Consider the following 11,069-nt stretch of genomic DNA (forward strand, 5'->3'; position numbering starts at 1 on the left):
TTCTAAACATCTGTGCAAACTTGTCTAAATAACGATGGCTTCAGAAAAGAACACATTGGAAAACCCTGGCAGGGAGTTTCAAAATGTCGGGGCCCCCACGCTAAACGATCGAGTTATTACAAACGCGGCCCCACTAAGCAGATACTGATCCCACTCGCCCAGACCTTCCATCCGTTACGGCCGGCCGGCCGCCCGTCGCTCCAACCACATTTGCCTGTCAAACGAGAAGGACGCAAACTGGCCTTGTCGGCCGCCATAGGTGCTGGCTTTAGCTTGGTTTTCTTCTGTTGCCCGGCAACCGAGCCTGGGGTTCCTTGGGCTAATCAGTCAGCGCGTAGAGGGGACTCCTCGCGGGTCTGAGTGACGTCTGCGTGGAGGAGGAGGAGGAGGAGGGACTCTGGGACCTCATAACGGGGTGAGATCATCCAGCTTGCTCATTTTGGCCCTCGGGGCAGGGTGACCAGAGGAGGGGCGGCTTGCTACCTCGTTCTCACAATAGACGGGTCCAGGCAGCTTGGAGGAGCAACGATGGGCGAGACGACCACTAGGGGAAGAGGGGACAAAGGAGAGAGAGAATGAATCTTGCGCATCGTAACCGAGAAGTAGCCCCGCTCTGCCCCCAATATAGCGGGATTTATTCCCAAGTGAGCATGCATAGGATTGGGTCTGGATCCACAATGGGCAGCTTGTTATGCACAGAGGCGAGTAAGATTGCATGTTAACTGCAGGTGACCCTTTTTGCAGCTCTGTAACTCGGCGAGGGGAGCCGGGTGATCTCTGGCTGTTAAGCAGCTGCTCACAAAACCATTAAAAGAGCGGCAGCATTGAGGCAGGAGCCCCAGACCTACTTCGGGGGGATTGAGCAGGGCTTGTTGTTGTTGTTGTTTAGTCGTGTCCGACTCTTCGTGACCCCATGGACCAGAGCACAGGCACTCCTGTCTTCCACTGCTTCCCGCAGTTTAGTCAAACTCATGCTGGTAGCTTCAAGAACACTGTCCAACCATCTCGTCCTCTGTCGTCCCCTTCTCCTTGTGCCCTCCATCTTTCCCAACATCGGGGTCTTTTCCAGGGAGTCTTCTCTTCTCATGAGGTGGCCAAAGTATTGGAGCCTCAACTTGAGGATCTGTCCTTCCAGTGAGCACTCAGGGCTAATTTCCTTAAGAATGGATGCATTTGATCTTCTTGAAGCCCATGGGACTCTCAAGAATCTCCTCCAGCAGGGCTTACTTCCAAGTAAATGCACACGTAGGATCGGGTTGTGTGTTCAGACAGGTTGGCGGAGGAGAATGTAATTTTGGGAGTGCTGTAATTACCCTGAAGTGGCCAGATGAATATTAATTCACCCTCCTGATGAGAGAGTAAAATGTAGTGGCTGTAACATATGTTATCATTTCAGTGAGAGAAGAGGACTTGGATTTTAACTGCCAAGATGCAGGCATTAATGCCCGATCCTCAAATTTATGTTGAAAGAACCCTGGCAATCATTAAACCAGATATCATCAACAAAGAAGAAGAAATAGAAGATATAATTCTCAGATCTGGATTCACCATTGTTCAGGTAACCTGAAAAGAAAGATGTTTCATGTAGTCAAGTGTAAATCAAAGTGTATTTAAAATTAGCAAATCATATAATTACAAGGTCCCTGCCCTGATTTAAAATTATGCTTTTGATCTGCTAGTCATACCAAGCAGTCTCTATAATATCTATAATAAACAAATATTTTTGTGTTCAAGTAGAACATTGTATACTTAGAATATGCTTTTGTCTATTTGTTTATTCATATTATGTATTAATATCTTGCCTTTTAGAATATAACTTTTGCAGGTGACTTATAAGCAACATCAGTGAAAATGTATTAATATAATAACAATGAAAATATCAAAAGTCAGGATCCTTTCTGTGTGGCAGTGAGTGGTAGGCAGTCCTGCCAGCTGAAGTCAGTACGGTGGTACCTTGGTTTAAGAATAGCTTAGTTTATGAACAACTTGGATTAAGAACGCTGCAAACCCAGAAGTTGGTGTTTTGGTTTGTGAACTTTGCCTTGGAAGCAGAACATGTTCCGCTTCCTGTTGAGTGTATATTGAGTCCCCCACTGCTGTGAGAAAGCATGCCTTGGCTTAAGAACACTTTGGTTTAAGAACGGACTTCCGGAATGGATTAAGTTCTTAAACCAAGGTACCACTGTACCTGGTTTCTTCAAGGCAGTGACTTAAACAAATTGTTCAGATATAAAAAACAGGTTATTGGCATCAGTTCTTTTTTTTTTAACACTGGATTTTCTGTAAAAATGATGAAACCAATTTAAATGTGTGTGTGTGCAAGATATGGGCTAGGACTTTGATACCACAGACATTGTGCAGACGCAGCAAAAAACATGCATGCACCAGCAGCACCTATCCCACAATAAGCACCTGTCATGTCAAATTAACATTCTTCTGCCTCATAGTACTCAAAATAGGTGAACACCAGTTCAGACTCATTATACACCATCATTCACACACCATCATAACAAATATTTTTGTTGTTCAAATGTGTTGGCAGATGTTTGTTCAAATGTGTTGGCAGACTGCTAAAACCTAATGCTGCTTCCATAGGGAAGTACTGTATTGCAATAATAAACTAATGTTTGAAACTGACCACTTGATGTCGCTATTGCACAGTTTAGTCTCGTTTTAAGAAAAAACATGCAGTTTCAGTTTTGCAAACAAGTAGTTAATCACTAAGGGACGCGGGTGGCGCTGTGGGTTAAGCCACAGAGCCTAGGACTTGCCGATCAGAAGGTCTGCGGTTCAAATCCCCGCAACAGGGTGAGCTCCCGTTGCTCGGTCCCTGCTCCTGCCAATCTAGCAGTTCGAAAGCATGTCAAAGTGCAAGTAGATAAATAGGTACCGCTCCGGCGGGAAGGTAAACAGTGTTTCCGTGCGCTGCTCTGGTTCGCCAGAAGCAGCTTAGTCATGCTGGCCACATGACCCGGAAGCTGTACGCCGGCTCCCTCGGCCAATAAAGCGAGATGAGCGCTGCAACCCCAGAGTCGGTCACGACTGGACCTAATGGTCAGGGGTCCCTTTACCTTTACCTTAGTTAATCATTGTTCTTCCCAAAATAGTTCTTCTCGGTATATTTCACTTGTTATACTAGCACAAAATTTGAACAGTAATATGCTTTATTACAAAGAAAAGAAAACTTACCATGAGCCAAGAGAGCTGAGTTGAAAGAATATGTTTGATTTGTAATAATGTGAATAATGTGAAATATACCAAATATAATGTGAATATTGAGAATGGATTACCTTTTCTGTAGAAAATCTGATGTTGGGAAAAGCTCCAACCACAACTGCTTACAGATCCTCCTATGATTTCAGATGAGACATAAGAAGCTGCCTTATTACAAGTTAGACCACTGGTCCACTAAGCTCAGAATTTTCAACATCGAGCGTTCTCCAGGGTTTCAGTCATGAGTGTCTTTTTTAACCCTACCGGGAGATGCCAAGGACTGAACCTTGCACTTTCACTGCAGAAAGCAGGTGCTCTACCTTTCAGAGGAAAAAGAAAGAGATCTGGGTATCATCATTCATCAACTTACTGGTGGCATCGGACTCCATATTTCTAAACAGGCTTACCAAATTGCCTCATATTGGCCTGATTTATACCAGCACCATGTGGCTTAGCTGCTTAGAAGTGCAACTGCACAAAACTTGCTGCAGGATAGTTGTGTGAAGTAGGTCCACAGATGCTTGAAAAAGAGAATTTGTGGTGATGCGATAAAATAGGGAAATTGCCACAACCATGTAGGGAGCTGCTTCACAGAAATTCCTTTTCATGTGGAACAGCTTGTGTGGTTCAGGCCAAACATAGTAAACATGAAAGGGAACCATGCAGGGATATGGCAGGGGAGAGGTGGGAATAATCCAGTCCTGTTGCCAAGGTCACCAGCACCCCGTGATCAACATCAATAGTATTAAAGGCCCAAAACTGGATCATTGGTAATTCCTCCATTGAACTCCAGGTGGCGTCCATTGATCAAGATCTCAAGCACAGTCTTGTCTGCATTTTTCTTTCCTCCCTTCACTTTTGAGCTCAGGGCAGGTATCAGACTGTACTGTAGAAGTATTGGGAAAGCAGGGCCTTTTGCTGCCTGGGGTAAGGACAAGAAAGCATCTGCTCCCCATTCCATGTACAGACAACTGACTGGACTGGCAGCTGAATCTTACTTTCACAATTGTGAAGGGATAGCATCTTCCCCAGCACTTCAGGCTAGTTTAGAAGGCCATGCGACAAATTGCATAGCATACGCAACTCTGCCAGAGGGGACTGGCTTGGGGTGAGGGAGCTTAGGATGAACAGCCAGGAGGCCACTGCTTCCCCTTATGTTGCCTGAGGTGGTCTCCTTACTTGTAGGCCTGGCTCTGGAAAAGAGATTGCTGGAAAATAAAGACCAATGCTTGTCGCCATTCGTCTGTCTTGAGAGTGCTTCTCCAGGGTTGAAATCAAACTGCTACGTTAGCAGCATCCAAGTGACCTTCCTGGGATGCCAGCCTGCGGAGCGTGTATGGATGTCCTGGGCTGCCCAGACAAGACCCCCTGTCAGCCTCGCTGATGTAGTCCAAAGGAAAGCAGAGCAATATGTTTGGTACCAGCTTGGCTGCAGGAATTGCTAGAAAAAGATATGCAAGGCACCATCTCACCATCTTAGAGTCTCCACTCTGGATTTCTCCCAAAGATATAGCAAAAGGCAGCAGAGGTTTAGAATCAGAGTTTTCCTTTTCCTAGAAGGGCTACCTTACCAGGTAGACGAGCCTTATCTGCCCCTGACTTCCCTCTACAGCATGTGCAGAATCTGCCGCCTTTACCGTTGATTCCACCCACTCAATCTGCCAAAGCCTGTCTTCACATGCAGGGGAAGTCCCTAAGTCACCAAGGGTTTTTTGACCCATCAGTTACTCTCACATGGTTTAGCCGGCCAATCGAAACCATTTTCCATGATGTGGCCACAGTCGCATGCTGACAGTTTCTAGGAGCCACAGGTGAGAGCTGAGTGCAGGGTGGGGACCAAAGGTGGACAAACTACCCCAGAAGAAACATGATGTGTCCCCCATGAAAGGTACTACCCCTCCGCTAGCACCCCATAAACCCAATACTTAAGTAATAAGATATGTTAATGCTAACTGTAGTGCTTTATTATCTTGGAATAATGGTTTTAAGGAGCTATTTCTCTTCCCCCCCGCCTCTCTCTCTCTCTCTTTTTTAACAGAAACGAAAGCTCCAACTTAGTCCAGAGCAGTGTAGCAACTTCTATGTTGAACAGTATGGAAAAATGTTCTTTCCTAACTTAACATCCTATATGAGTTCTGGACCTTTAGTTGCAATGGTTCTCGCTCGGCATAATGGTATCTCATATTGGAAGGACCTGCTTGGACCCTCAAATACCATAGTAGCCAGGGAAAATTTTCCTGACAGGTAAAGTACTACATTCATAGGACTTACAAATCACCTACCCCCAAATAGTCCAGCTGAAGATAATAGATGTAATATTTTAAGTGTTATAGCCGTTCTTTTACAAAATGAGTGCAGGGTTGTGACAGTGAAGTTTGAAATAATTCACAAGGCCAGCTTATCGCAAATTCATTTTTTAAGGTTTACAGGCAGAGCAAATCAAATTATGGGACTCCATCATGCAGTGTGACCACTGACAAACTGCCAGTGCAAACACCACTACCTCCTAACCCTGTTAGCTGCTGGGGCCATAGCCAGAGGAAAGCCCCAAAGCTCAGTAGATGCCACAAAGACGTGTCCATGGCATCCATGCAATTCCACCAGCAGCCGCCAATCTAAACACACCACCCAGCAAGCATGCCCACCGCATCCAACACAACTGCCTCAATCAGCAACACATACATGTCTCACATGCTTCAGGGTGACACCATAAACAAAGCACATAGCCACAACAGGATTCCAAGAGCACACTTCCTGCGGCCACCCACACACCACCATTTGTGTTTGTAGCTATGCATTTGACACATGAAGGGTTTATATATCCAGGGTTTATGTGCCACTGTGCCTTGATTGGCCACGGTGCTCTGCTGCATCCAAGGGCACTCCCATCCTATTGTCAGCAAGGATGGGGTCGGTTATTCCCAAATCAGGCCTGCCCATTGTTTCCACTTCTACCAGCCCTTTCATTGGCAAAGGATCCACCTAGTTTTGGCTTTGAGTGGGGCTTTGATGTGACCAAACACACCCCTTCCCCTGCTTGCATACCCTTTCAGGGGCATTCTGCCAGGCACTTTGGCAACAGATGTAACCTCTGCCCATTGGGATGTCTGTACCAGGCAAATGGTTTTCTACTGGCAGAGGGAGGGGGTATTCTACAGGCATAGCTCCCCTCCATCAAGAACCTTTGTTCTGCCATATCCCAGCTGCCTCTCGACTTCCAGATCAAACATATTTAGCAAATTCAAGTGCAGGCATGTAAGGCCTAGATACAGTCAGCCCGACCAGTCTGTGCCACCTATACTTCTTCAATTTAGGATACATCTATAGGTTGATTGCTCTTGGAGAAAAGAGCAGAGTAATAATGGAGTGAAGTACGAGAGGCAACCTTTATGTTATATACGTGACTTACTATTTTTATGTACATTTTTTCAATTTAATAGACCAAGTTATTTTGTATATTAAAAAAACCCAATTAAACATGTTAATTAGAAGTTTATTATTATACCAGTGATTGAATATATTAACCCGTCTCTATGGTTTGTAGCTTAAGAGCAATTTATGGGACAGATGATCTAAGGAATGGACTTCATGGCAGTACCAGCTTTTCCTCAGCTGAAAGAGAGATCCGGTTCATGTTTCCTGAAGGTACATAATTATTGCCATCTAGAATTAGCATTACGTAGAGGAAAACCATCTGTTCTCTCCCTCCCTCCACACCTGCCTCATTCAAATATAATCTGCCTTTTAGCGCAGCTTGTTTCTCCCTCTGCACTGGTATGAGGGAAGAGTTGGGATGGCGGTTTCACTCAGCGGTATATTGCTGGTGAAACAGCCACCGATACAGCTTGTTTTTCCCTCAGGGCGCTGGTAGCAGAGGGACTCGGAAGAGGCAGTGGTTTCACTCACAATATGCCAGTGAGTGAAGCCGCCATCACATTCTGCCCCTCATACCAGTCCCAGGCGATGTATCAATACATTGCCCAGGCCTAGCCACCAGTCAGGAGTGATGGAACCTGGAGTCCCACGGGGCCACAAGTTCCCCATCACTTTGCAAAGCCATACTGCAAAATGACGTGCCTCACTGTGTATGTGTGTCTGCCTGGTTTTTTTGTAAGCAAGCAAAGGATTATATTTGACCTTTTGTGGAAGAAGTAGCCAACATGTTGCTGAACTACACCTCCCATCATTCTTGACCTTTCGTCATGCTGGCTGGGGTTGATGGGAGTTGAAGTCCAACAACATCTGGAAGCCCTATATTGGCTTTGTCAGCTTTACAGCTTCAGATGGAAGCATTTTTGTAATTTCTGAGCTTCTCAAATCTGGTACGGTTTGTGTATGTCAGACAATATTTATGATTCAAGCATTTTTAAAAGATGTCCCATAGAATAGAAGAAGTCTTTCATGTGGCTGGCGCTAGCAACTCCCCTGGAGATAAAATACGTTTTCTCTTATAAATTGGATAGATTATATGTTAATCCTTCCCTTTGATACAAGTTCCAAAGTAGATAACCCCAATCAGCTTTGTCCTGTATCAACAGTGTGCTGAAGATTCAGCCCCTATGGCTCCTTTCGCCTTAAGGTCTTTTAATAAGATAAACAAATCTAGGGTTTATCCATGTGCTGTGTTCATGCTACCTGAAGCTTTGCAGTTTTTGTTTAGATGAATGTTAACAACCAGATTTTCAGTTATTTTCACATTCAACAGGAAAACTATATTGAGGTTCTTGAAATGGCAGGATAGTGAGGAACTGCTCAGCCACAGTGCCTCTGTCTTGCCAGGATTCAAGCTCAGCTTATTGTTCCTCATCCATTTCACCACTGTAATCAGGCAATGGCCCAGGGCCTGCAAGGCCTCTCCTGATTGAGATATTATGGAGAAATAGAGCTAAAAGTCATCATCATACTGATGACACCTTGCCCCCAAACTCCCAATGACCGCTCCCAGCGGCTTCATGATAGCACTGGAGATAAGATAAACAGTAGAAAATGGAGCCCTCAAGGATTGGTATGGGGAACTGTGTTGTTATTTTATTCATAAATGAACTAGAGTTAGAGGTGAGCAGCAAGGTGCCAAGTTTGCTGATGATACCAAATTGTTTGGCATGGTTAAAACAGAAAGCCATCAAGAAGAACTGCAAAAGGAACTCTGCAAACTTGGTGAATGTGTGGTAAATTGCAAATGCAATTCAGTGTAAACAAGTGATGCATATAAGGGGGGGGGGGGATTAATACCACATATAGCTCATGGGGTCTGAACTGGTGGTGACTGACCAGGAGTGAGACCTTGGGAGTCATAGTGGATAACTGAATTAAGATGTTGACGCAATGTGCATAGGAATATTAGAAAAGGACTGAAAATAAAACTGCCAGTATGATAAAGCCATCATACAAATCTGTGGTGTGATCACATCTGTACACTTCTAGTTGCCTTACCTCAAAAAGGATGCCATAGAACTGGAAAAACTTCAGAAGGGGGCAGACAATTCAAGAGCCTGGAAAGCTTACAACATTTGAGGATTTAATGAGTTTAGAAAAAGGGTGGAACATGACAGAGGTGCATGGGATTATATGCGGTGTGGAGAAAGTAGACGGAGAGAAGTTTGTCCCACTCATAATACTAGAATTTGGGGTCCTCCAACAAAACAATGTTGAAAGATTCATGACAGATGAAATAAAGTCCTTCACACAGTGCATAGTTAAACTATGGAATTCTCCCACAAGATGAAGCAGTGGCCACGAACTTGGACAGCTCTCAAAAGATTAGACAAATTCACAGAGGTTAAAGCGATCAATGTCTACTAACCATGATGGCTATTGTCCTCCACTGTTGAAAGCAGTATGCCTCCAGTTTCTGGGGGTCACAAGAGAAGAGAATACTCTCACACTCGGGTCCTGCTGTGAGCTCCCATGGACATCTGGCTTCCAGTTGTGAGACCAGGATGCTAGACTTTGTTCTGATCCAGCAGGGCTCTTAGGATGGGCTCTTCTAATTCAGACATTACACTCTATGAGCATGAGGTCTACTTCCAGCCTTGTCTGAACAGGGTCTGGGGGCAGGGGAACATAATCTGAACCATTTGAAAGAAAATACCAGGATCTCATATAGCCAGTGAGTACTAACTACACATTTATCATGTTAGAAACTGACCATCTGGAAATGCCTTTGTTCATTATCTAATGAATTAGAGGTGGCTTAGGATAGCTTTCCCCACCACTATCCCAAGGTCAGCTGTTATTATTTGTTTCTGTAGAATAATTTCATTATGTGATAAGACAATGAATTCAGTAAAGTTTCATGCTGTATGACATTGGGAACAACACATTGTATCTGTTCTCTGCATTGTTTGTGAGAAATAAAATAGCTTAGCTGCTAATAACTATAGAGAACAAGCCTAAAATAGGTTCAACATTTGAAGGTAATAGATTATATAGTTTTATATCTGTGGGAGGAATTCAACATTGTGCTAAGTAGATTGCTCTGTCAGCACAAGCGATTCTCCTTGCCTGGTGAAGTAATCTGCCTCCTCGGGCTTTTCCAGAGCCACTTTGGGGAGCAGGGAAAGAAGGAAGAAGTCTTCTTGTGCTAGCAGAAGTGCTTGCCACAGGTTTCCACTAGCAGGGCTCTTTAGCTGAATCTCGTTCAATACGTTGGCAGTAAAATATGTAATTCCTTTTCCTAGTGATTATTGAACCAATCCCAGTTGGGCAAGCTGCTAAGGATTACCTGAGCCTTTATGTCACCCCCACCCTGCTGAAAGGACTTACGGAACTGTGCAAGAAGAAACCAGCAGATCCTTTTGTATGTATCACAATGACTGTCGCTGTCAAGCCTAGAACACAATCGATGGTCTCGGGTTGGGGCGGAGGGACCTAATTCCACCCCCACTGCCTATGAGGCATGCCTATGTGGTATCAAGAATGGGAATGCAAAAGAAAAATTGACAGCAGATAAGAGCAGTACTTCTCTATCTGCATATTTAGTTTGGATCCATCAAGCCAGAATACCCATGATCAATTATTCTTTGCATGTAAGGAGCAGTCTAGACTGCCTGCCTCCTTCCTCAACTCCTCAGACAAACAGCTTCATTAAAAAACAACAGCAAAGGTGAGAATCATTGGAAGCAAAGTGTATTGGTTTTAAGAAGAGTTCCCCTTTTAAGAATCAGTTGAGGAAATGGGAATTATTTAGGGAAACTGGGTAAATTGGGTTCATTCTGAGTGAGATTCGATATGCAGAGATGCAGGACTTGAATACTTCCAATCAGCAAATATTTTGTTCATATGGAAATGAAATTGAAGATAACTTGTTTCTTCTTTTTTCTTCTATAGACATGGCTGGCTGATTGGCTAATTGAACATAATCCCAACACACCTAAATTGCGACATAATGTGATAATAGAGGAACCTTAAGGAGGAAAAGTCAATTGCAAGATGTTGAAACTCTTGAGAGTCTGTCAGTCAAAAACATAATTATTTAGATTTTGCCAACTACTGTCTTTTGCATTTCTTATTAATATTAACATGAAATAAATAGTTTGAAAATAGTATATAAATATATCTATATTTGGAACTTGAATAAAGAACCATTTGTAGCAAACAATGGATGTCAAATAATGTAAAAGTTGGGTTAAAGTAAATTATCCACAATTGCTTTTGGGTTTGTGATCAGCTGAGAGGTGACTTCTTTTCATTTATACTGCTGTTAACCAGTTGTTGTTTCAATTTATACAACTCTTTGCAGATGTTACACTTGACCGACAATTTGTGCAATAACATCTTGAGTCCCAGTCTTTATTCAAAGTCAAATATGTTTATTCAAAGAAATAGCAGAGCAGAGCTACTGCCCACCCCATGCC

General features: G+C 43.7%; 1 protein-coding gene across 4 annotated transcripts; it reads left to right on the top strand.

The window, feature by feature from the left end:
- The first annotated feature begins 251 nt into the window (after positions 1-251).
- NME5 (NME/NM23 family member 5) lies at positions 252-10,813 on the top strand. 4 transcript variants are annotated; one of them, XM_083428698.1, is made up of 6 exons: positions 252-415; positions 1,397-1,558; positions 5,252-5,457; positions 6,758-6,858; positions 9,894-10,012; positions 10,543-10,813. In XM_083428698.1, the coding sequence occupies exons 2-6, from the start codon at positions 1,430-1,432 to the stop codon at positions 10,621-10,623; spliced, it is 636 nt and encodes a 211-aa protein (XP_083284824.1). In that variant the 5' UTR covers positions 252-415; positions 1,397-1,429; the 3' UTR covers positions 10,624-10,813. The 4 variants fall into 4 exon arrangements, with proteins under 4 accessions (XP_083284824.1, XP_083284827.1, XP_083284826.1 ...); XM_083428701.1 differs by lacking the exon at positions 252-415 and adding an exon at positions 427-548 and having other exon boundaries at positions 1,396-1,558; XM_083428700.1 differs by lacking the exon at positions 252-415 and adding an exon at positions 430-644.
- Positions 10,814-11,069: the final 256 nt, after the last annotated feature.

Source organism: Podarcis tiliguerta (genome assembly GCF_965153285.1).
Source record: "Podarcis tiliguerta genome assembly, chromosome: 2".
Classification (NCBI taxonomy): domain Eukaryota; kingdom Metazoa; phylum Chordata; class Lepidosauria; order Squamata; family Lacertidae; genus Podarcis; species Podarcis tiliguerta.

What these genes read in the sequence shown, in the direction of transcription:
- NME5 (XM_083428698.1), top strand. Translation starts at nt 1,430, where the DNA reads ATGCAGGCATTAATGCCCGATCCTCAAATTTATGTTGAAAGAACCCTG. An exon ending in AGGGAAAATTTTCCTGACAG is followed by an intron (nt 5,458 to 6,757) that starts GTAAAGTACTAC and finishes TATGGTTTGTAG; the next exon opens with CTTAAGAGCAATTTATGGGA. An exon ending in AGAAACCAGCAGATCCTTTT is followed by an intron (nt 10,013 to 10,542) that starts GTATGTATCACA and finishes TTTCTTCTATAG; the next exon opens with ACATGGCTGGCTGATTGGCT.